The sequence below is a fragment of the Ochotona curzoniae genome, unplaced genomic scaffold, assembly GCF_017591425.1.
Source record: "Ochotona curzoniae isolate NIBS_2020 unplaced genomic scaffold, NIBS_Ocur_1.0 contig_4516, whole genome shotgun sequence".
In the NCBI taxonomy this organism is placed as follows: Eukaryota; Metazoa; Chordata; class Mammalia; order Lagomorpha; family Ochotonidae; genus Ochotona; species Ochotona curzoniae.
Genome location: NW_024466313.1, coordinates 177,239 through 203,206, shown reverse-complemented (window position 1 = coordinate 203,206; position 25,968 = coordinate 177,239). Strand labels below are relative to the sequence as shown.

The 25,968-nt window shown below is 49.3% G+C and overlaps 1 protein-coding gene across 1 annotated transcript in view; it reads left to right on the top strand.

Annotated features, from left to right (window-relative positions):
* The window catches only part of ERG (ETS transcription factor ERG), a 94,507-nt gene that overhangs the window by 32,910 nt on the left and 35,629 nt on the right, over nt 1-25,968 (top strand). Inside the window, exon 2 of the mRNA XM_040986622.1 lies at nt 14,629-14,846. Coding sequence (XP_040842556.1) covers nt 14,629-14,846 — 218 coding nt within the window. The remainder of the gene's footprint in view (nt 1-14,628; nt 14,847-25,968) is intronic.

The following is a 25,968-nucleotide window of genomic DNA, read 5'->3' as shown; positions in this document are numbered from 1 at the left end:
GCTGTGGGAACAGAGGCACATGGGGGCAGGGGTGCCTACGAGGTTTTACTAGGTGGGGGTTTGATGTGCACATGGCTTGCATGCACTATGCATTCTGATTGCGTGTTGTTTTTGGAAACAATGAAACTTAAAAGATAGAATCTTCTTTGCAGAATCTTTATGAGGTGGAAAATTTTAGCACATCACAGGAAAGAAGACAATTCCTGGGCTTTCAGCCAGGACAGCCAGAGAGGTCCCCCACACCTCGGGGAGTCCACAGCAGATCCTTGGAATGGCCTAGGAGATGCTACTGCGCCTGTCTTGCTGGGCTCTTCTCCAAGTCCTCTGCGTTTTCTCTCCCTCCTTTGCCATGGCAAGGCTTCCTTCCTGCTTGTTTGATTCCTGCGTTCTGTCCCCAATCCCCAGTACCTGGCTTCCCTTTAGCTGTTGCCAGGCCTGGAAGCTGATTTCCCAGAATTCCTGGGTCACTCCCTCGCCTCCTGCATGCTAGCTCAGGCCTCATCTAGCCACTCGTGAAACATTGCTTATTCCTTCCCTCTCCTCTAGCTCTGCCTGTCTGTCCTTCTCTAGTTGCTCCAGTTCTCAAAACCTTATGGGTTACCATGTTCATCTGGCTAAATGTGGATGCTGGTTCCTTGACTCTGGAGTTGAGACCTGGAGGCCACATACTTAAGAATGTTCCAGATGATGATCCAGAGACCTGACTTTAACACCCCAGGCTCTGATTTGACTGTCTAAGTAATTGATTTAAAACCGTATCTATTGCCTGACATCTGTTAGGATATAAGCCCCGTTGATTGGTCTTTCTGTTATTTCTATGGTCACCTGGAAGCACACCTGGGCTTTCAGAGGTTTGGGGCACCCACTGGTGAACTTAGCAGGGAGCGTAGGCTCTCATTCCCGGAAGCTCTGTGGGATTCTAGCCCCAAGGAGTCTGTCCTATGTGGCTAACATGGAAAACTCCTTCAGATAAATATATTTGGAACCCACCTGACTCAGTCACAAGTCCCTGAGGGGCCATCCTTTAGAAGATTCAAACAAAGGCTATGCTGGTGCAGCAATGCCGACCTCGAAGAAGCACAAGAAAAGGTATGTGCTCTGCATTATCCTCCAAGGGTGGGGAGCACCCCCGCTGACCATCGTCCAAGGCAAACACTGGTGGGAGCACCCCACTGACTGTCCTCCAAGGTGAACATGGGTGGGGAGCAGCCCCGCTGACTCTCCCCAAGTGGATAGGTAGGGAATAGGTGCCACCTCAGCCATGGTAACTTCGGGAAGCATGCATCTGAGAAGTATACTTCCTCTACTCTAGAACATTCACTCTTGAGTGTGTACTCCACCTCTTTGTTTGCACAGAAGGGTCCTTGGGTCATAGTGGAAAGAAACCAGATGCTTATTAAACACCCAGCCTACCAATCTTGACACAGAATGAGCCATTCTATGGGGACAATGTCAAGGCCCCTGGGATGGGGATGAAATGGTGCCCAGCATGGTCCTTGGAGGAAGGCTGATACCTGAGGAATGGGGAGCCAAGGGCACGCATAAGAGGTGTCAAGGGAAGGAACAGCAGGAGCATGGAAGTCAAAGAACATGGAGTGAAGAGAAGAGGGGATGGCTGATGGGCTTAGTGCTCTGAGTGGTTGGGATTGGGTTGGGATCTGATACAGCGACAGCTCACTGCTCATCCATGTTGGAGCCAGAGTAGACATCTTCCATAACAAGGCATGTTCATTAGAGTCATAAAACAGTTAGCTAAACACAGTTTTCTCTTTAGTATGCACAGTGAGTTGGTTCCAGGACTCCTACCTGCCAACCATATACCAAATCCACAGATGTTCACATCCCTTCTGTAAAATGGGCAGGCATTTACTTTACTCTATGCATATCTTCCTGTAGGTTTGGACTCATCTCTCCATTCCTTCTAAAGCCTCATGGGATGAATGCTAGGTAAACTTTTGTAGTGGTCTGTTGTTTAGGGAATGATAGCCGGGGAAAATGTATGTGCAGTTGAGTGCAGACTCGATGAATTTAAAAAATTTATTTATTTGAGAGGCAATGCTAGAGAGAGGTCTTGCATCTGGTGGTTAACTTCCCAAATGGCCGCTAGGGTCAACACTGAGCAAGGTGGGAGCCAGAGCTTCTTCCAGGTCTCCCACATGGGTGTAGGGTCTCAAGCAGTTGGGCCATCTTCTGCTGCTTTCTGAGGTACATTAGCAGGACTAGATCTCTATGTGTGTGTGTGTGTCTTTATCAAATGAAAATAAACACATCTTTAACAAGGAGAAGTGCCTATTGCAGAGTTCTTGGGTAAATTTTGTGTTATCGGATAGATAGGACTTGCTTAAAGTATCGTGGAAGTGCACTGTGATCATACAGATGTTGAAGCAGCATCACAGTCATGAATGTGATGGCTTCGTGTGCCGGGGACCATGGGCCCCTGGCCACAGCTTAATGGAGACTTCAGGAGAAGAGCCAGAGGATGGTGCAGTCTACTTACTGGAATTCAAGTCTTAAGACTTGACAGTGGCAAAATAGTGTCCTGACTTCCAGATGCAGAATTCTGGACATGTCTAGTTTCCGGTTTCGCTTAAAGTGTGTCTGAGTTGAATGAGCCAGTCAGCCTGGAAGGCAAAGGGTGGATATTGATTTTGTCCTGGATAAGGTGCACCTTGGAACAGACATAGTCCAACATGACATCCCAGTGAGATGGGTGAGGGGCTTACGATGCCACACCCACTCTGTAACATGATGTCCCAGTGCAGGCCTGTGGCAAGGAGGGCAGGTGCCCATCCCTTTCCTGCCACTCCTGCCAGCAAGCATGTTTGTGTTGCTTTTCACAGTGGCACACAACATCCCCAAGCTCTGGCAGCTTCCTGTTCCTGCTGGAAAAAAAATAAAGTTGAGTCTGTACAGCCATGACTCTGCTTCCTCATTGGGGATGAAAAGATCCCCAAATATGGAAGCAAGCTGAGGACCCCTGTGTAGGCTCTGTCTAGGTTTCAAGCCAGTGAGCTGCTCTGCAGATTGGAGTGGATACAACATGAATGAATGAATCTATAGATTTTGAAAGGGAAGTTGGGACTTCCCAAGTAGACAGATTTACATAGACTCTCAAGCCAGACGCCAGTGGAGCCCCTATGGGGTGTGATCTACGTGTGTGTGGTTGAAAATGGTTGGGCGAGTTTACCATTTATAATTCAAATATATTAGGCTTTGAGGTCTGTGCTCCCAGGGTCATAAAATCCAGATCTCATTGGCAACCAGGACACAGGGGCCTTAAACACACCGCAAGGAGGTGGTGCACAACAGGGCTCAGAAACACATTTCACGGGAAAATGAGATATCAGAGATTTTGAGGCCCTGGCTGCCCGATCCCTTTCTGTGTGGCAGCCAAAGCAGATTTATGGGAAGGAAAATCTGCAGCACTTGGACTTCTCCTCCTAGCCTGGGGCAGGAGTCATCCAATACTCCATGGGTGGATGGCAAGCCGGGCAGAGGTGTGCCCTTCATCCTGGTGAACCCTGGCTCCCTCCCCAGTGCGATTCACCAACATGAAGGAAAACAGCAAAGCTCTGTGTTCCTGCCTCTCCCTGCGGTGTCTGTAAGCACCTGGGGCTGGGGCTGGGCAGGAGGTGACAGTGGTGCCAGACCACCATGTGAGTAATGGGGACTTGATCCGCGTGGTCCCCTCGCTTTCTGAAAGACTTTTGTGAGCAGAGCAACTTTTCCTTGTTGGTGTATTTCATATGCACACACCCACACTGTTCCCACATGTGGGTGGTAAGATCACCAATTACACTTGCAGACAGGGAGATCCTCCCTCAGGGTGACACCTTGGGGTGGGGGAAGACGTCCACAGGATTGAGAACTCAGCATGTGGGGGTGATGTGGGTGACGTTTAGCATGCACGTGCTTTGGGGACTGCTAGGCAGTGGCCAGCTGATTGACTTCCACGTTATTTACATGTCTACTTGAAGATACAGAAGCCAGGGGCTTTTAGGCTGGCCATTCCAGGAAGAGAACATTGGCAATTAATTAAGATAGATCTCATGTTGGGCCATAAAGGGCCCAGATTTGATGGATGAGGGGGTTGAGCTGTCCCTGAGGCAGAAGGGACAATTGGTGATTGAGCCCCATGAGCAGCTGGGTCTCAGACCAAGGACGCTAGACCAGCATTGCGATGTGACAGCTTTGACCATAGCTTGTGATACTGACATCCACTTAAGCTCTGCTTTGAGTCGTCGATGTGCCGCTTCTGATCCAGCTCCTTGCTGGAAAACAGAAAAGGACCGAAATGTTTAGGCCCCTTTCTCTCACATGAGAGACTGAAAGATGCTCCTGGCTTTGGCTAGTGCAGCCATGTGAGGGTGAATCTGTTGACATGAGATTCTTTCTCTTTCTCTCCTATAACTCTGCTTTTCATATAAATTGTAACAACAACTGGGAGGCCATGTGTCTCTTGATATTTGAACACAGAGTGTGCCGTGATGACACTCCGTGTGGTTCTGTATCGAGTCCCCACACTCCTAAGGTTGCTGTAGTTTGGATGGGATTTAGAAGGCACGAGACAGATACCTGGTGAGAATGAGCTGCTCCACTGACAGGCTTGTAGGCAGAGGCCCGGACATGTGCAGTTCCTGTCTTGTGCTGGCCAGGACCTTCCGTTGTGCCCAAAGTTTCTCATGAATTCTTGGAATGTTATTGGTAACAGTGAATCCATAGAAATGCAGGCAGAGACGTATCCCAGCTGCATGGTACCCTGTTCTAGAGTGTATGCCTTGAGAACTGAGTGCAAGCTGCCTGTTCTCCAGGGAGGCCTCTCAGAAGGCGAGCAGGAACACTACATCCACCCTGCCTCTGTGTTTGGAGAGGGCTGCTTTCATAGAGGAAAAAGGGGGAAAGGCTCTGTCAGCCCCACTCTCACCTCCAGTTTGGAGGTACTGTTCAGAGCAGCCTCTTGCTCTCTGGAAACCAAAAATTTCCCAGTCGTAACCTGAGCTTTCAGACCTCAAAGAGGCACAAGCTGGCCCTGGCAGCATCTCAGCACATCTTCCATAGGAACTCTTCCTCCTACAAAGCTACTGAAAGCTCCACAGGCTTCAGGGAAAGGTCACCTACAATGAGCCCCATCTTGGGAGAGAAGACTTTTTGTTCAGAAGTGTCCCTCTTTTTTAACAGATTTTTTTTTTTTTTACTTTAAAGTCAGAGTTAGAAAATTTTCATGTGCTGGTTTACTCCATAAGTAACCACAGTAGCCAGGGTTGGTCCAGGTAGACGCCAGGAGGCAGGAGTCTATCTGGGGTTTCCAGTTGGGCCATCTTTCCTGCTCTCCTAGATGCGTTGACAGGAGGTGGGCTTGGGATTGAAGCAGTAGCTAGGACTTGAACGGGATGCAGGTATTGCAGGCGACAGCTTAAGCTGCCACAACACAACAGCAGCCAAAACACCCAGCGTTCTAGGGAGAGAGGTGGAGGTGGCAAAATCACACTGTGTTGGCTCATTTGTCATTCAGAGAACAACAAGAAGCAAGAAAGTGGGTCTGCCGATGAGGACACAGCATTGAACAGAAACTGCAGGCGTTGCTGTGCAGGCTTCCCCGTGTTGGACATCTAGCCGGCTCATGTAGAGCACAGCTGAAAACACCCGGAGCAAAAAGACTGCGTCCATTGACAGATGGGCTTTTACCAATGACCCTGTGTGTGATCTCATACTGTACATGAAGATAAGGAGTGAATGGCTGTGAACAAACGGCTGTATCATTGGCCAAGCATTTGGCTTATTAGAATCACGTGACAAGAAATGGGTGATCCAGCCTTGAATCACGTAGAGACTTTGGGCCAGTCACCTCAGTGTTCTTCAGTGTGATCATAGTTTAAGTACACTGTCAATGTTTTCTTTATTTTTAAAGATACTATTTATTTTTATTGGAAGGGCAGATTTACAAAAAGAAGGGGAAAAAGCTCTTTTCATTCACCGGTTCACTCTCCAAATGGCTGCGATGACCAGAGCTGAGTCTATCTGAAGCCAGGAGCCAGGAGCTCCTTCTCCCATGTGGAGTCATGGTCCCAAGGCTTTGGGACGTCCTTTACTGCTTCCCCAGAATACAAGCAGGGAGCTGGATGGGAAGTAGAGCAGCTGGGACGGGAACTGGTGCCCATTTGGGATCCCAGTGCTTACAAGGGGAGGACTAGACAATTGAGCTGTCATGCCACACCACCACTACCACCCCATCCCCAATCCCCTGCTGCTAAGATTTCTAAAAGTTTTTAGAGATAGCGCCTGTTTAACGCTGGATGGGAGCTGAAGGGTTGTGACCTGCTTTATCCTTTATCATGAAAGGAACTGAGACACAACACTTAGAGTACTTGAGGGATGTGTATTCTGATTCCAGACTGCATTCCTAACAACCTTCCAACAAACTCAAACTTGCTGGGACAGGAAGGGATTAAGGAATGTTCCAGGAGTGATGCAGGAAGGGCAGGGCAGAGTCTAACTTTACATTCAGGGACCCCACCCCAAATTCACTGCTATTGGGGCCCCTACAGTACCCATCCTCGTAGGTTTTGGTGCCTTTCTATGCTTATCCTCAACATAGAGACAAAGCATGGGGGAAGCAAAGATCTTTCATCTCAGATGACTTACTTCAAGCTAAAATACAATAAAGAAAGGCGTTTGATGCCTTTTTTGGAGTGTGATATGATGACAGAGTTGAAAAAAAAAAAACAAAAACAAGTGCTAAACACAAGGAGAAGAAAGAGATCTGCAGGCATCCCTCACTCCCAGGCCTGCAAACAGGAAGTGTGCACACATGGCTTTGCACTTGCTCTCCATCTCCCACGAAGGAAAGAACTGGCCGGGGGGGGGGGGTGGTGGATAAAAACATCTTTGTGGGAGAGGAAAAAGAAGAGCTATAACATCACAGACACATTGCTTATTCAAGGATTCAATGGCTTTGGCCAAGCTCAATTATCCCTGCTCCTTCCCCTGTGAAATGGGGTTGGAAGGCACCCCACACAGCACAGAGAATGCAAGATCAGCGAATCCCAAAGCTTCAGTGGAGCTTGCTCATCTCCCAAGTTCATTTAAATCTCATTTCACTGTGGAACATAACGATTCTTTGACATTTGTCTCTAATCTTTCACAGTATTTCTGAGGTCCCCAATGTCCCAAATTAAATGTCTTTCTCCTCACTTTGGGAAAGTTTCATTTTCTGTAGCCAAGATATATTTATTCATTTGAAAGATGGGAAAGAGAAAGAGAGAAAGGGGGAGAGCCATAGGAGGGGGGAAGAGAGAGAGAGAGAGAGAGACAGAGAATGAATATGAATTAGAATCTTATCTTCCTAGACTTCTATCTGGGTCTCCCCGTGGGTGGCAGGGGCCCAAGTATTCAGGCCGTCTTCTGCTGCTTTCCCAGGCCCATGCATTGGACTCAAAACAGCAGGGACTCATATTGGCAGTCCCCTAGGAGATGTTGGCTTTGCCAGTGGCACCTCCAAGCCAACCCCAATCTTATTATTTACTTTGATAGACCACCTAACTGGCGGTTGTCTAAGCATACCTGGGTTTAAGGTAAGACCATAATACCTTACCCAGTAATGTGACTGCAGACAGCTAACGTGATGGCTTTCAGCTTCCTAGGGGCCTGGAGCTCCTGGTAACCTGTTGCACATCTATTTAGCACCTGAAGAAGCCAACCCTCACCTTTGCATGTGACAGAAGTTCTGTACCCCATTTATAGCACTGCTAGGGGGTGCTTTGATATCAACCAAGACTTGGCTGTAAGGATAATATGAACATCAACAGTTGTGCAGTGGAGAAATTACTTTGGTGCTGAAAACAGACAGAGGAGCCTTCCAGAGCTTCTGCTTCCACAGTGGGGAGTAATTCAAGGGCAGAGAGAAATGTGGACTCCTCCCAGGCCTGCTCAGGGCCTTTTAGATATCCAGGGAGTCAGGGAGAATTGGAATGTTTACAGATGGAATGCATCTACAGGTAAGGCTGTTCTGAGGGGTGGTTGGAAAGGAAAGGGAGAAGTACAATCCAGAAAGTGGCCCATCCTGTAGGTGGCAGCCTCCCTGTTGGCAATGCTTAAATGGAAGAAATATGAGTGCCCCGATGTACCCTCTTCCTGTCTCATTAGCATCCTCATGCTTGTGGCTTTAGGTACGTGTGGATCTGCATGCTTGTGTATCATCAGGCCTGTGTCTGCTGTGTTTTGGCACTGGTGTTGGGTTTGCACATTGTAAAATGTTTGCATGTTGCAGCAGTACTATGTTGGCAAAAGATGCTCTTTATTGGACTTCATTCGCCTGGATACATCTCTTCCTTTGAGGTTTATCCAAGACATTTTTATGTTTTTTAAAGGGCTAAAATGGCAATATGTTAAATTAAAAAAATGTGGGCACAATGCTAGAGGCTGTGTTTGATACGTGATGGGAAGATTTCCTCCTCTGAAGAATTCAGAAGAAAAGGACACCAAGAAGGGGCCGAGATAGTTCACATACACATCACCCCCACTGCCATTCTTGACAAGTCATCTTTCACTGATGGTTTTCAGCTTTTGAGTGCATTGTCATTGCGTGCTGTGCACGCCGGTGAGCATGCTTGTTGCATGAGTTATCATCTGTGTCAGAATAGAAAAAAAAAGATGTCAAAAATCCACGCTCTGCCACGAGGGTTGTGTGTTCGTGATGCAGAGTCATTATGCATTGTGTGGTGTGTTGCTTTTTTCCTCTTCCAACTGTGATGAAGAATTAGACTTTCAGAAGCGCCTACTGTATATATTGTGCCTCAAGAGAGAAGCTACAACTGACAGAGGCTGGGGCAGCCTAAAGGACAGCTCATCGGGATCAGCAGGTGCACAGAAATCCATGAAAGGTGACCCAAGTGGCACACGCTCAGGGTATTTCTAGGTGGTGTTGCTTTTTGCCTATTGCCCTGCATTTCTCTTGGGAAAAGGCAGGCGCCCACTTGCAGTAAGTGCACCCCAATATGTGGCTGTGCCTTTAGGTCTGAATCATCTGATTGGTCCACGATAGAAGCAGGTTTGAGGACTTCAGCCGTGGTGTAAGAGGCAGGTGAGTGAGCTGGGGGATGACACCCACCTGGGCTGATGAGAGAGCGTAATGTACAGGGGTCCCTGCTGGATCCACTCCTTCACCCTATCCTAGACATTGTGATTCTGTGTGTCTGCTCACTGTTTCTCACCACTTTCCTCTACCAGACTTTGCTCTTCTAGGTAGTTGCAGCTCTCACCTGTGAGGTCAGCTCTGCCATCCCCACAGCCATGCTGAGACAAGGTCTACACTGGCCTCACTTCCCATAGACCAACTTTGACCTGCTAAGCACATCCAGACAATATGATAGATGGTCCTGGGCTGATCCTGCCTAGAGATTCTAGCCCTATCCCACCTCATCCTCACACCTCAGGCTTTCCCTTCTTATGGGGCTGTTCCAAGGATCAAGTGACCAAAAACCCAAGATGCCATTGCTGATGAATCTGTCACCCGGGAAGAAGAAATACTGTCAGTGCAGTAGGTATGCCGTTGATGGTGAACGGAATCCAGGTTTCACAGTTGGTGAAAGGTGACAAGTGGCACATCTTAAAATCATAAAATTCTACCTCAGAGGACATGACATGCAAAGGGCAAGGTAAATGTGTTCATTTTAGGATGAATTGATTGTTGATGAAAGCAGCTAAGATATGCATAATTCATTCTAGTGCAAGGAGTTAAGTGAGGCATCAGACTGCTTGGTTGTGTGCAAGAGACTGAAGGCGGAGTGACAGTGAGACATGAAGAGGCAGAAAGAGAAATAAGCCCTCCATCCATTAGTTCATTTGCCAAATGGCTGCAACTGCTGGGAGCTGGGATAAACCAAGGTTAGGAGCCAGGAATGCCATTTGGGATTCTCACAGGGGTGACAGGGGCCCATTACTCATAGCCTCCCAGGTGCAGTGGCAGGGAGGTAGACCAGAAGCAGAGCAGCTCAGACCAGAGCTGGTGTATGGGCTGCCACTGTCTTAGGGGTGATGCTGTTGTCTCTGGGGAATGGTGGCTAGAGATGGGTGATTGTGTCCAGTCCCTGCCGGTGCATGACAGCCAGAGCATCTTTGGGATAGTCTGTGTTTTCTAATGCATGATTACCACCCTGCAATATTCACTGCCCTTTGTTTTCCCCTTTGTTTTTCATAATAATCGCAAAGAAATCAGTTATTGAATGCACCTGAGACTGGGGGAGCTGAAGGTTGTGGAGAACCTCAGTCTCTGGATGTTCGCATCCAACTGTCTCACTCATATTTGGAGAAAATCACAGAAAAACCAGTTTCTCCCCCCCATCCTCTCCTCTTGCTCCAGCCATGAAAGATAGCTGCTCATCCTTGATGATTTCCTCAATGTCAAGCCTTCACCATGCGCAGCTTTTCAAGGAAGTGAAGTTACAGTATGGATTCTCTGTATTAATCATTTCATATTTTACCCACTTTTGGGGAGCACAGAATAAATGAAAATTTGGGCCGAGACTGGAATTTGCCAACCCCCTGACTTGAAACGTGAGAGCCTCTTAACACGCTAGCCTGTTACAGAAGATGCTTGAAGTCTGTGGCTGCAAATGTCGGAAGGCACAGAGTGCACTTGGGTTCCTGCTTTTCCTATATATATATATATATTTTATCTCAGTATTTTGGACCCAGGGTTGTATTCCAGTGTAGTTACTTGGAGATGGACACCCATGTTAGTCTTAGAGGGTGCAATGTAACAAGGCTGTGTCCTTCCCATTCTTTTTGGAAGGAACTATAGGTCAACTGTTTCTTTCTTGACCAGATCCAAAGCAATGACCCTCATGTATTATCAGGATATTCAGTGCTCAGATGAAATCATAAATACGCTCATACCAACACAGCACTGTCTGGGCACATGCTCAGAATTCATGTGTTTCTCTTAGGTTCATTTAAAACAAAACAAAACAAAAAAAAAAAACAAGAACAAAACACCAAACAGGCTTTGGTAAGCTGCCCATTCCACATCAGAATATCCTGACTTTCCTGGAGCTGTAGAAAAAACGCCCCCACAGGCTGGCACGCACCATTCTAAAGTTCATGTCTTTTTACAGTAACACGGAGGTAGGCGCATTAAATCATTACACCACATTTCTGCCTATTTTTGAATTCTCTGTTATGAGTCAGCCCAAGCCTTCCCCTTCCCCTGGGCCTGACTGGAAGTTCTGGAGAGTAAAGTTGACATGCTAGCAAAGGTGTCTTCTGACACCCTGAGCAGGTAGGCAGGCGGTAAGGGGGGAAGCCACCAGGCAGGCCAGTGAGGACATTGGTGATGTGCAAATGAGGCTCTGGGGCCTGGGGGGCCTGGGGGGGCCTGGGGGGCCTGGGGGGGCTTAGCGGGACCTGGGGGGCCTGGGGGGCCTGGGGGGCCTGGGGGGGCCTGGGGGGCCTGGGGGGCCTGAGGGGCCTGGGGGGCCTGGGGGGCCTGGTTCCCAGCCTGAGTTCTACACTTTATCCTGGTTGTGATCCTGCTGGGCTGAGTCCTCCTGCCATTTGAAGTCCTAGACCGGGAAGAACCTGACCTTTGGCCTTGGCCTTTCACAGCTTGATGTAGGCTGATGAGGTCTGAATGAGAGTCCGTGAGATGGGTCTGGGGCTCAGTTTGCTTCTGAAAGATAGCAGGTGACCTTAGTGCGTGCCCCATTGTTGAAATGTGCTGTGACGGACGGCTTATGCCATCACCTGTGATGCCAGCATCCCGCATGGGTGCTGCTTCGGGTTCAAATAAACAACATACTTTTTTAGAAGAAGAAGGACATGTGCTCCAACATGCTTGCTGCAAATGGCATCTAAAAATCTGTTTATTTTGACAAAAGAAAGTTTTGAAATCCAGGCATGGTTTTCTCATAACATAGAAATTTGAGAATGTTCAGAAGACCGGCTGTACCTTGGTCGAGGTGTGTGACTCTGGGTCATTTGGTTGGTTGATTTGTTGGTTTTTAAGGTGTACCTTACAGTCCAGGTGACGGCAGCCTCGGGTTACTCTGAGTCATTCTGGAGCTAGTTGCTTCTTCTTGGAATGAGCTCAGTTTCTTCTACATTCAGCTGGATCTTCGTTCTAGAATCTTCCCCACTGATGGTCGCAGCCACGGGCTGTGTTTGTGCTGTGCCGTATCACAGTCTTCATTTCTCAGCAGTGTTAACTCCAAGCGTGTGAGACTTGGAGAGGGATGTGTGCTCCCCTTATCTGCAGCATTTCTGAGGATTTCCATCCCCGCCCCCTGCATCAGCCTCAATTAACTTTGATTTCTTTCTTTAGAAAACCATGTGGTGAATTACTGCTTTGCCAGATGTGCAAACAGACTGCTCCACATCAGTCTCTCCTTAGAAAGAGTTTGGTCTTTTGTCTCAATTTGTGCCTACAGCTTTGTTGATAAGAATATCTTACTTAACTGGGTGATATGTTTATATTTTTAAAGTTATGGATTTGGATTTTTTTAACGGGTTGCAGTTTAGGCCCTTTTCCTTTTCATTTAACTCGTCCCTCTTATGCAAGCCGTCCTGGCCAATTGCTGATATAAATCACACACTTCTCCATATTTCCCATCCTTGGGGAGCCAAGGCTAACATTACGTAGTGTGTTATTCTCTTTCAGGCCTTGGTGGAGTCTACAGGCCCAGAGAGGAGGGATCTGGGCTGCCAGCAGCTTTTTTTTTTTTTTATTGTCCTGAGGATCTAAAACCCACTCACGACCCAGAGAAGGGAGGCTCCACTTTGCACAGATTACCCAAGCAGCTTTCATTTGTGCCATTAGGAATTAGCAAGACTGTAATGGGTGGGAGGCACTTGTTTTTGAGCCCTTAGGTGGTGCCATATGTGACCGGAAGAGAGAGAGCCCTGAGTGTGGAGCCAGGGGGACTTTCTACACACTACACTTCCATGCACTGCCTCGTGAGGTTTCTGCTACTCGATGTGTGTGCCTCTGCTATGTGTGCAAGGTGCCTTGTATTCCCCTGCACCTGATTCTTTCGGGCTGCTGGAGCTCATCCCATTACAGGCTTGGTATTCCTGTGGAAGCCCCTTGGCCTGGTCTCCCCTGAAGTGCCATGGAACAGTGACCTAAAGGATTTTAACGGAGTCAAGAGCCACTTCCTTAGCACTCTGCAAGCCACAGATCAGAGCTGCTTCCTTTCGGTGTTTCCTGCTGCTTGACTTAATGCATTAGGCGGAGATGTGGATGCTGGGAAAAGCCTTGGTCCCTGGCTGTGTGGAGGGATAGAGCTGAGTGTGTGCTGGCCTGGGAGAGGGGTGTTCTGCACAAATGCCTGTGTTTCCTCTGGATAAAGAGGGCAGTTCCCATCTCAGGAAGGCTGCTGCTGATTGGGGGCAGCCTTATTCCCTGAAAAAACAACTCAGTTCAGGAACCAGAGGGAGGAGATGATGTCGTCACATGCCCCAAACCAGAAAACCAAGAGGGACATCACAGCTGCTTGGGTGTGAGAGACGCGAGTCATGGATGCCACTGATGACCAGCTCATTCAAGGCAAAGTCTGATCTTTCTGGATTGCAGGTTCCCCCAGGCTGACAGAAGTGTGTACCTGGAAGCCCCCAAGGTCCCATCCCCGCTGTCCTTAAGTGTAAAACATGAAATGGCTCCATCAGCATTTACTTCTCACTGGTTGACGGCGTTTCTGAGGATGGCACAGGCGTGCACATGCAGTGCTTGCTGCATTTGAACCAGATACAAATGCTCTCACCATAGCTCTGTGCTTGCTGCACATCCCGCACAGAGCCGACATTTTCAATTCAGTGCTTGGTGCCACTTTGGGCACAGACAGGAAGTAAAGTTCGCCCCAGGCTAGCAGGATATACTACTGGAAAAATAAACCCACAGAAAACCCAGTCAACGGGGGCACGTTGCTATTTCGTCTTAGCAGAATCATGCAGAGGAGTGAAGATATTAACAGAAAAGGAGCATAAAAGAGCTACTCCCGGATCCAGATATTTTCACCCCTTTGGTAGTTGCAGGCATCTGGATAGTTCATAGATTTTTTTTTTATTCATTTAGCATCCAGATGTTCACCATCATGGAACTGTATTTTGGCTAATAGCTCAGAGTGCAAAAACCCGTGTCCACGCCGATGGTCTCTGGTGCTCCATTTTCCCCTCACTCTTAGAATTCACTTCTTCATCAGCATGTCCTGGGAATGTGGCGATGTTGCCAGATGCTTAGGTGTTAGCCTTTGCGTTACTTTTTTCATCTTCGTGGCCCTTCTGTACCTTGTCTGCTTGAATTATAGATTGCATTTGTCAAATAATGACACATGCAATTGGATGTCTCTTAAGACCTTTGAAATTCAACTTCCTTGAGTTGAGATTAAAGTGAGTATTATCTGCCGGGCTGCAGTCAATCCTAGGACTCTTGGAGACCCACTCCAAACTTTGTCTAGGCCGGCAGGTTCCAATTCTCCCAAGCTGCAGCGAAGAAAAGGAGAGTAAGATACCCTTTTATTGGGAGAGGTAGAAATGGGGGCCATAAAAATGATCTGAGATGCTGGTTCGACACAGCTTTGACAGCGGTGACTTGTTGAGATCTGACTGTGTGAAACGTGTGTCTGTCTGGGTACACAGGAGGCGTTGTCCGTCGTGAGCGAGGACCAGTCACTGTTCGAGTGTGCCTACGGGACGCCGCACCTGGCCAAGGCCGAGATGACCGCGTCCTCCTCTGGTGACTACGGCCAGGCCTCCAAGATGAGCCCGCGCGTCCCTCAGCAGGACTGGCTGTCTCAGCCCCCAGCCAGGGTCACCATCAAGATGGAGTGTAACCCTAGCCAGGTGAATGGCTCAAGGTAAGGGTGCACGGACCCCACTTCTCCCTGCCTTCCCCTTTTCCGTGGTGGGAGCGGGCAGTGAGCCTTTCTGCAAAGGTTGCACCTGTGACATAGGACGACCTGGAGGGGAGGGTGTGCTCTGGGGATTTCTGCTGTGGGTGGAGGTTGTAAAACTGCCGGTTTTCTTTACCAAGGGCTCTCTTTGAAGAAGTGGTGTGCGATTCTCCTTCCTCTTCCAGGCTTTTGGATGTGTAGGGAGTGTGTGCGTTGGTGGAGAGGGGTGGGGAATGTGCACACATGGCAGTCTTTGTCTTGGAGAATCATGCTGTCTTGTGCCTTCTATGAAGGCAGAGTGGCAGCTGGTGGCCAGAAAGCATTGTCCCTGGGAGTAGTTCCCAAAAGTCCATGGAAACTTGGACTTAAAGCTTAAGGTGCTTTTTGTTGTTGTTTTGTTTTCTTTGATAGTAAAACAAAATACTGGAAATCCATGCATAGCTTTTGCATAATAAGCACCTCTCATGATATTTGAGGACCTTTTGCATGCATAGATTTCAACATAATTTTCACCAAAACAAACTTTTAATTCTGCTTCCCTGGGAACTTTTGAAGATATTCTCAGCGTCCAAGCTTCTGGCTCACCTGATGTTTCTCCCGTTTTCCTTCTGCCTTTTCTCTCCTTGCTGGACCCTTAGTCCGTGCTGTTTGTCCCTTAAAGCAGTGACCCCACAGCCATCTCTCTGCTTACTCCCGTAAGTTTGTCATAGTACACAGCTGCCACAAAGAAGGTATTTTCAGATGCAGGCTGGTTGGCACCAGGCAAAATTGTAAGAAGTAAAATTAATTTCTATTGTGTTGTAATACAGCTGAGCATCCTGGAGAAGAAATGTGAAATCTCAGGACCGAGGAAAGAACTTGGCTTTAACTGTTGCCCAAGTTTCCCAGCTACCCTAGAGTCAGGAGAATAGCTCCCGTCCCCTGACCTTGTCCTATCGCCTGCCCGGCCTGCCTGCGGGCCCATGTGAAGAGCCTGTCCCCACTCCGTAGAAGAGGATCTTCATGAACAAGCATTTGCCAGCCAACCTAAAGTTACCATTTAGGGGATTTAGAATTTGGATCTAAACCAGCGGTGTCGGACTCCTCACTCAGAACATTTTTCCACTCCATTGCAGCTGTAATAGAGCCACTTTTGTTGCATGCATGTTTTAATGCTAAGTATATTGAAGTGATGTATTTTCGAAAGTGCTGGAAACCATTGCGTCAGCTGCTCCTGTGGTGGTAATCAGGGTGCCAAGTCACACAGCCAGCCCCTGGGGCCAACCAGGTGGGAAGGGAGGAGGAGGAGCCCCTGAGAAGTCAGCTCGCTTCTGTGGTGCTCCTGGAAGCAGGAGGGACTCTCTGCCCTGTTGGATGTCTCCAGGACGTGGGTCCTACATGGGGAGTTCCAGGCAGGCACGTCGTGGGTCTCAGGGGTGGCACTGACAATCCAGAGTTCTAAAAGGGTCTCACAGAGAATGCCTTCAGAGGGCACGGGTGCCAGTGTCATAGGAAGTTAATACTTGGATGTCCGAGTTCTGCTGGTAAACCGTATCCAGATTGGCTGTTTCCATGATCACTCACTGACAGCACGGATTTCTGAGACTTCAGACAAATGCAGTGCAGTTGTGTTGTCAGGAGTGTAACAGTGGCCCAGGCAATGCCTGGGACTCCCACATACCATATGAGACTGTCCAGGTGCCAGGCCCAGCTCTGCTGCCGAGTCTAGCTTCCTGCCCGCGAGCACCGAGCAAGGCAGTAGTGAGCGCTCCAGTGGCTCCTGGCACCCACATGTGAGATCTGGATTGAGTTCAGACTCCGTGCTTTGGCCTGGTCCAGCCCCAGCTGCTGCGGGCATTCAGGGAGTAAGCCTCTGTGCTCTCTCTCTTCTCATGTGCACCAAGACACGTGGTCTTTAAAAAGCCCACAAAAAATTAAATCATGATGAAAATTTCTATGCTTGGATATCTAAAAACTTTCGTACACAAATAAACTTACCTTTGTAAAATATTTGCTTTTATTTGGAAAGGAGAGTTATAGAGGGAGACAAAGAGAGACCTTCCATGTACTGCTCACTGCCCAGATGACCGCAACAACTGGAGTCCAGCCTGTGTGAAGCCAGGAGCTTCTTCCAGGTTCCCATGTGGGGACGGGGACCCGGGGAGTCAGGTCAAACTCCACTGATTTTCCAGACCATTAGCACTGATCTGGATCGTAAGTGGAACAGCCAGGGCTCAAACCAGCACCCGATTGGGATGCCAGAGCTGCAGGTGGATGCTTAGCCTTCTAAGTCAAGATATAGACCCACAAACGTTATCTTTTAATTCATTTTTTTACAACAGTGTTTGAACATGCCCTAGGACACTTGTCTGTGTGCCTGTGAAGTGAATGGCAGTGTTGGAGATACGAGGGGAGGGGCCAGGAAGGTATTCCAGGCAAAGGGCACTGGGTTAGCTGCCAATGGTGATTGGCAAAATGAGCCATCACTTGGCTCTTGCATGGTCAGTTCTGGGGAGGCCTGGCTCACAAAGGAGACCAAGAAGGGAGCGCCAAGAACCTGGTGCTGCAGAGGTAAATGTTTCTCACTGTGGATTCCGTTCATGGGGGGAAGCCCAGTATTGTGTCCCTACCTGTGGGCCCATGATGGCTGTCTGTGGCTGACATTCCCTGCCCCATTGGCTGGGCACTGGGGGCCGGGGGGTAGCCTCTCTGGCCTGTGGCAGTTCCTTATGGCCTCAGCAGGTAGCTAAGGATTTCAGCCTGCAAGGCAAGCAGGAGGATAGCTCCCCGTGACTCTAGCACAGCCCAGGAGAGGGCTCTGAGAAGCTCTTCCTTCATGTGGATGAGAAGGTAGGTGCTGGTTTAATGCCCATGATGGTCAGGATCTGGACGGGCCAAAGCAGGGAGCTGGGAACTCAATCCAGGTCTCCATCATGGATGACAGGAGCTAGCCAGTTAGGCTGCTGCCCAGGGTCTGCTCTCACGGGAAGCTGGAGGCAGGAGCCAGAGCAGGATTGAGTCCTGACATTCCAAGGTGGATCACAGGAGATCACTGGCCAGGCCCCTCTGCAGCTCTGGCCCAACACTTAGGGCTGAATGTGGCTCTGAAGAACAGCAGGCAGTGTGCAGGGCTGATTGCCTCCTTGCCCGAGTTCAGCAGCTCTAAGTACATTCACCCAGCTGTTCCCAGAGGGACCACCCCAGGCGGACATCTGGCAATGCCTGCCGGTCACCAGGAGGGGGCGCTCCGGGTGCCCCGGGGGTGTCACTCAGCTTCCTGTGATGCCGGAAGACCAGCTGTGCTAACTGCAGCACTGGGGCCACATTCACTTGGGTCTCACCCTGCGTTGTGCGTTGCAGCAAATTAGGAGGAGCTGGTGGTTTATCAGAGCTGACCCGTGATCCTGAGGTGTGTTCTAGTGCGGGGGATGTGGGAAGTCCGGCAGTGGCAGCGAGGAGGATGAGGTGGACTTGGGCTGCACGGGAAAGAGCCCTCGGAAGGATGGTGTTCATCTCTCCTCGTCCAGCCTGCTCGCTGCGGACAGCACTATGGTGGCGTTCATTTTGCAGAGGTGAAGGCCATTGGGTCCCCAAGAGATCATCCATCTTGCTCAATCCCCTGGTCAGGCCATTTGTCCCATGGCCCACGCTGCTCCGCACAGCTCCCCTGGGCTGGCAGGGATGGGGCAGTGAAAAACAAGAAGTGATAATCCTATTCTTTTATCTTGTGATGGGCGTGCAGTCAAAGCGCTGATTGGGCTGCTGGGCTTAATCCTTTCCTTTGGGAAAAGTGTTTCAAACAAACTAAAAAGGAATCAGGAAATAGAAAAGACACAAACATCTGATCATTGTCCTGAAGCTTCTTACTCTACGAAATACTCTCTTTCCGAGTGACGGACCCTAGATGATATCTTGTGGGTTCAATGTGTTCCCCACCTTCAGCTGTAGAGAGAAGCACGCCCCAGAATATTGCAGCTCTCTTGGCAAAACAAAGCCCCAGCTGTAGGTGAGGTGGTGGCAGCTTTCTAATTAATTCAGTCTTCGTTTCTGTCAGAGGAGAAGGAGCAGGCATGGACTGTGGAGAAGAGGCTTCCAGGTGTAAGAGCGGCCATTCAGGAAGGGTGAAAAGAACAGAGCTGCACAGAAGGGGCTGCTCGGGGGGAGCCCGAGTAGGACTCCCCGTGATTCACTGCTGGGCTCCCCTGGCTGCCGGGGCCACAGACTCTGAAGCAGCTTTTCCACTGCCTCTGATTCAGAAATGAAACACGCCCGCAAATTACCCCTGGTGCTGGCCAGACAATCCCCGCCTTGTCTGCACTCCTAAAAATACCTCTGGGGAGGAAGTAGCTCAGTACACGCTGTGAAACCTGATGCGGGGGGCATTTGCAGGATGAGGGCTCCGTGTGGGCTTCGGCGACCCCTGGGGAGCAGAGCAGCTGGTCAAGGGCTGTGTCAGTACTCGGGTTTGAGTCAGGCCCCACACGTCCCAGGTGCCCACAGCATATACCCCTGGCCAGTCCCCTGCAGGTGACGGTGACCACATGGGCGTCTAGCAGAGAGCTGCTGAGGCAAGTCTATTTCTCCTGGGCATTTTCATCTTCAGAGTCTTCTGTTCTACATTTGATTTCCAAGATTTGATAATGGAGGGCAAGTTCTCCTTAATGTGAAATAATCCATATGTATCTAAAAAGTATTCAGGAGTCAGTCACAGGCTCAAGGCTACAGTAAACACGGCCCACTCACCCAAATCAGAGTTACAGGTGCAGTTACACACACATACTCGGCGGGGACAGAAGGAACTGCACACACTTGCATGTTTTTGAACTCATGCATCAAAACATCACAGTTTGTGTAGCTTATTCATCAGCTTCCTTCCAGCAACCTCAAGGAGGTGTCTGATCCTTTCTGTGTAACAGATCAAGTCTCAAGAGGTTAGGTGACTGGTCCAAGGTCAACCAAGGTCAACATTGGCTTTCTGTAGGTAGGTAGATAGCAGGGAAGGAGCGCCTTGTCAAGTTAGGGAGCTCCACTGATAAAATCATTGAGTCCTCCATTTCACAGACACTAACTGGGCAAATGTGGAGCCTTTGAAGGCAAGGGATGTGTGGATGGGGACAGTGGCCTTGGCAGCTCCCACACTGGTCCCCTGGGGAATAAGAACACTGCTGTACCCTTGCGCTGTATCCCTGTCTCTGGCGTGGAGAAACCACACTGTGTACGTATTTGTCAAATGCGTGAGTTGAGGACTCGGAGCTGGGTTGGAGAGGAGAAGCTAGGGAGTCTGGACTGGCCTGGAGCTCTGTGGGCCTTGGAGGCGATTAAGTGCACGTGGCAGGTTGGATCTGTATTTGGGAAGCAGGTTATGGAAGTAAGACAAAAGGAGATGTGATGGGAGAAAGGCCCAGGGAAGATGCCAACAGTGTGTGCTGGAGAGCAGTGCCAGGTGCAGGAGGATTTGGAGAGACATGGAGAACTGGCTTTGAAGAATGAACAGGGACTCAGGAGGATGGCATCTGTGCCTCTGCTGGCAGGGAGATGGTGTGGGGATACCAGCCCACCCAGTTCCACGGGCTTGCCATGAGCTCAAAGCCTAGCGCCTCTGCCCTCGGTTCTATAGTGCAAGTGACTCTCAGGTTTCTGTTGGACCAGAGGCACTCATGTTGCACCTGCTGGCAGCACAGGTTGAACAGGACCCATTCAGTCTGCAGGGATGCCGTCCCGGGCCATGGCTCTTCCGTGCTGCTTGTCATGGTAACAGCCATGCTATTACCACTCCACGGTGGTCTGTTTCCATGATGTGGTCCACCACCCTGCAGGAGGTAGACGCCAAAGTGAGAAAAGTAGGATCAGGGGCCAAGAGTGTTCTGTTATTATTTTTTATAGATTTATTTTATTTTTATTGGAAAGTCAGATATACAGAGAGGAGGAGAGACAGAGAGGAAGATCTCCCATCCAATGATTTACTCTCCAGGTGACCGCAATGGCTGGAGCTGAGCCAGTCTGAAGCCAGGAGCCTGGAGCCTATTCCAGGTCTCCTACACAGGTGCAGGGTCCCAAAGCATTTTGCTGTCCTAGACTGCTTTTCCAGGCCTCAAGCAGGGAGCTGGATAGGAAGTGGAGCTGCCAGGATTAAAACCAGCGTCCATATGGGATCCTGGTGGGTGCAAGGTGAGGACTTTAACCACTACGCTATTGTGCCGGGCCCTTGCCCCGGCTTTTGTCTCATCTTTTGGTTTTCTCTTCCTGAGCCCTGCATCTGAGTCACGTTGATTCCTGCTCTGCACCCTTGGCACAGGGACTTGTTGCCTGACTTCTATCACATGTGTGTGCATTTGCCTGTCATGTATGTAACGTGACAGAAACCTTTGGGTTTCTAGGGGCGTGGAGGAAAAAATCATGCTGCAAGTAACTGTCATTTGTGGACACTGATTTTAAACTCAACGTTCAGGAACTCGTATAGGTCCAGATAAACACGAGCCACCTTCCAGAGTCCGAGGGTCTCTCTGCCTCGTGCCCACGTGGCCGCTGTCCTCCGTGTTCCTGTTGACATCGTCTCGGACAGTCCTTGGGCCGTGTTTAGAGAATCCTTACCCGTGAGAAGTCAGAGTCCGTTCCGTTGTGCTTTATGGATGTTGCTGGCTCTTTCCAAGTGAGGGCTCGTAGTAGACTTGGAATCAAGTCCAAGTTCTCCCACCAGCGGCTAGGCACCCTTGGGAAAGGTAGCCAGCCTGTGTGCATCGCATCTGTAAAGCTGCTGCGTTCTTCTTAGAATTGTTCTTAGAACTTTTCTTAGAATTAAGTCCTTAAGCAACTGTTTTGTGGTTGTCACAGAGTCCCCTCACACAAACCCGGACAGCTATGACATCGAGAGGCTGTGGAATCCCAGGAGACCACCAAACGCTGTCAGTCCTTACATGTACGTGACTGCATTTACTGTAGGGGCTCGTCATGTGCGTGAAATGACTTAAGGCCTGATGTGTGTCATTTCCTTGGCACCGTCCTCAGTGTTTTATCCATCTGCCTGCATTTATTGTAAATACACGGGCAGAAATGTGGCGCCCTCCCTCGCAGATCCGATTCTAAAGTGAACAGGTGAGCCCACAATGCTTTGTCTGCCCACAATGCAGTCGATGATATCAGAGACAGCAAAAAATACCCTGCTGTCCGTCAGCAAAGCTCAGAGTCTGGGATATGGACACTGCGGCGACCAGAGGGATGGGCTCATACAACCCCGTGCCTGCCAAGATTCTCTGTTTCTTAATTTTAGTAATTTTACGTTGCTGTGCGTTGATTTTCCTGAGAGGTACAAAATGAGGAACTAAAGTCACACACACGTTCCGACGCGGCTCTTCTCGGCTGGTTTCCTCCTCAGATGCTCACGGCAGCCCCTGCCGGGGCTGACGTCAGAAACCAGAACTCAGTTCAGAGCCCCGTGTGGTCTGACAGCAACTCATTCACTTGAGCTAGCACTTGCTGCCTCCCAAGGCTTGAGTCTCCAGGAAGCTGCAGTCAGAATGAGAGCTGGGCACCACACACGGGCATCTTAACCGGCGTCTCAGCCTCACGCCCGTCCCCTCATCTGTGTTTTGCATTTCTGCTTTGGTCTTTCCATCCTGCAGCACTGGCTGAGGGCACGCAGTTCTGGGGTGCCTACAACTGAAGCAGCAGAGAGCTGCTTGCCTGGAATGCCAGCTATGACTCCAGGCACTCCTGGCACCAAGTGGAATGTTCTAGCACCAGGGAGAAGGGTAGAGATCCTGAGAAGGACACTGCTGCTGCACCACCCATTTCTGTTCATGAGAAGCCCTGCTTGTCAGCACCAGGGGAAGCTCTGTTGCTTCCCTGGTTAGTATCAACTCACTGACACCTACACCTTGCACTGGGCAAGTGAGTGCAATTCTTTGCTTTGGGAATAGAAATCTCGGAAATAAACTGCTATCCTCCTTTGGAAGACTGCGCTGTAAGCTCATCTGGTGGGCTGTCCCTATTCCCCCTATTTCTGCTCCAGTTCTCCATTCACGGAGCATCTCTTCATTATGTCTGTTCTCATTTTGTCTGGTTTTTACTTTCTTATCTTCTGCATCCAACGTCTCAGTGTTTGTGGACAGGTAGGGCACAACACGCCTTCAAAGCCACCACACAGAACCTAGCCAGAACTCAGGAGTGGCAGAGGAAAAGTTGGGAGCTTCCCGCTCTGGAAGAGTGTTATCCAAAGCCTAACGCTTGTTTAGCCAGATAGCTTCCCAACAGCCATGCCTGAGGGCTTGCGAACAGGGCTTCTTCCAACAGCTGATTCTTTAATTCTGGAAGAACTCAGTCAGGCGTCAGGCTTGGCCACAGGTCTGCCCTCTGACTTTGACTTTAAATTTAGCAACATATCCAACTGTTTTCATGTTTTTGCCAGGTCTTTTTACTATTCATCCCCAAATCGAGAGTCTGTAACTGTTCATGGTCTCAAATCAACAGAGCTTAATTCTCCAGGACCTAGTGTGGATTTGAGGCTCAAAGAGTCAGTTTCACAGGTCAGTGTCTCCAGGGAGAGGAAGACAGACACCAGCACCCCATTTTTTCCATCCTGAAGATCTAGGCACCTTGTTCCACTCTGCGTGTTCCCTTAAGAGACCGTGAATGCACACAAATGCCATGGGACAGCGAAAGATTGCTGCAGAGGCCAAAAACATTGTGTGGCCCTAGGGGATTCTTCAGCGAGTCCCATACTGATTTGGACCATGTCCAGTTCCTTATCAGATTCTTTGTTTTGGGCTTCCTTTCCCCGCTCGGGGATGGGTCCTGCCCAGCAGGAAGGTCTCCAGTTGTGAACACAGGGGAGCATTTGATGGCCTGCTTCTGATCTCTCACTGCTGCCCTGTATTGCGTAACTGCGTGTGTCGCAGATAGGACCAAGACTCAAAACCGTGGATTTGAGAATGTGGTGAAGACATGGTGAGGTTTGTGTGGTGTTCTGTGCTGTCAAGTCATCTGAATTATGCTTATTTCCTTTTCAAAATATTTATTTTTATTTATTTATAAGTCAGAGTTAAAGAAAGAAGGGTAGGGAAAGAGAGAGAGAGAATTGCCACCTGCTGAGACCCGGCGCGGTAGCCCAGTGGCTGAATCCTCTTTTTATATTTGCCAAGATCCCATATGGGCAAAGATTCGTGTCCCAGCTGCTCTGCTTCCCATCCGGCTCCCTGCTTGAGGCCTATGAAAGCAGTAAAGTGTGGCCCAAAGCCTTGGGATCCTGAATCCACGTGGGTGACACAGGGAGGCTCCTGGCTCCTGGCCCCTGGCTTTAGATCAGCTCAGCTCCAGCCACTGCGGCCGCTTGGGGAGTGAACTGTCAGATGGAGGATCTTTCTCTCTGTATCTCCTCTCTGTATATCTGCCCTTCCAATAATAAAATAAAATAAATCTTTAAAAAAAGAATTGCTACCTGTTGATTCACTCTCCAAGTAGCCATGATGGCCAGGGCTAGCCTAGGACAAAGCCAAGATCCAGGAGCTTCTTCCAGGTCTCCCCCAGGGGCACAGGGTCCTGGGAAATTACACACTCCCCCTTTGTTTCCCCAGACACATTAGCAGGGAGCTGGATGGGAGTGGAGCACCAGGGTCTTGAACCGGCACCCAGGCAGAATTCCTGATGCTGCAGGAGGTGTCTTTGTCTTCTGCATCACGATGCTGTCTATAACACAAATTTATTTTCAGTAAAAACATTCATTACTCAAACAGACAGAAACATCTCATATTCTGCAACTGTTTATTTGACAAGCATCTGTGGCATAACCTTGGCCTCCTCTCAGGAAAGGCTGCAAAACCCAAGCGAGTACTAAGTCCGCCATGTTTCAAGGGATGTGGCAGAAAAGCCCTGTAATGGTAGAACGGAGAGCTCCTGTGTTCCCTGCAGCGTCTGGTTCAGATGGAAAACCAAACCATGCGTCCGTTGTTTCCCTCCCAGTGGGTGACAAGTCAGCCAGAGCATACGCACTGATGGTGTCACTGCAGTGCAGTGGGTGAGAGAGCGACTTCTACGGTGTGGACAAGGGACCGAGAATGTGTTTCTGGTTCTCTGAACCAACATCGAGTAAGAAAGGGATGCTTCTGGAAAATTCTTCTCCTTCAGTTGCCCCCGTGTTTTCTATGCATGCCCTGCTTATCTTACACTTGCTAGACTAGGGAATGAGGAGTCCCCAGAGTTGGGGCGGTGAGACCCAGAATGAGTGTGCAACAAACACTTTAGGCGGTTATGGGTGCCTTCCTCCAAGGTGCTTCACATTCTAGATCATCTTCCCCTGATGTGTACAAGTGTTCTGGATGCTAAGTGCAGGCTGCCCAGCTTCAACCTCATTCTGTGTCCATCCTGGCTGGGACCCACAGCCACTCACTCATTCTCTCTATTCTCATTAACCCTGTGTGGAATGGAGATGTTGACAGCAGGTGCTGCACCCAGTACTGCCATGAAGAGTGAGAATTGCTAAACTCTCAGAATAGGACTCACACATGTAACACTCTGCTTTTTTGCTTGCAAATTTCAGAGAGAATTGGCCGTGACCGTAACATGACACTCAAATGACGAACACAGGAGTTCCCTTAGAATGACCAAAAACATGGCTCTATTTTGTCTTTCATTGGACTAAAAGTAACTAAAATTGGTGGTGGGGGGAGGGGATTTTTTTTTCTCACTATTGTAAAGATGCTAATTTCAAGCCTGGAGTCTGCTGATCTCACTTTGATGTTTACTACAGTGGAAGCTGAAGTGAGAACATTTAGTGAGTTGAATTGCATTTCATGTTGTAAAATGAAAGCAAGACAACCCTACTATGCGTTTCTCCTATTCAAACTATTCACATGTGGGGGTTGGCATTATGGCTTCGTGGGTAAAGTCATTGCTTGTGATGCTGCCATCCTACACGGGCACAAGTCTGTCTCATGACTACTCCACTTCTGATCTAGCTCCCTGCTAATGAGCCTGGGAATGCAATGGAAGATGGCCCAAGTGCTTGAACACCTGTTACTCTCATGGGACACCTGGAAGAGGCTCCTGGCTCCTGGCTTCTCCCTATCCCAGCGTGGGGCTTTGTAACCATTTGAGATGTCAACTGACAGATGCG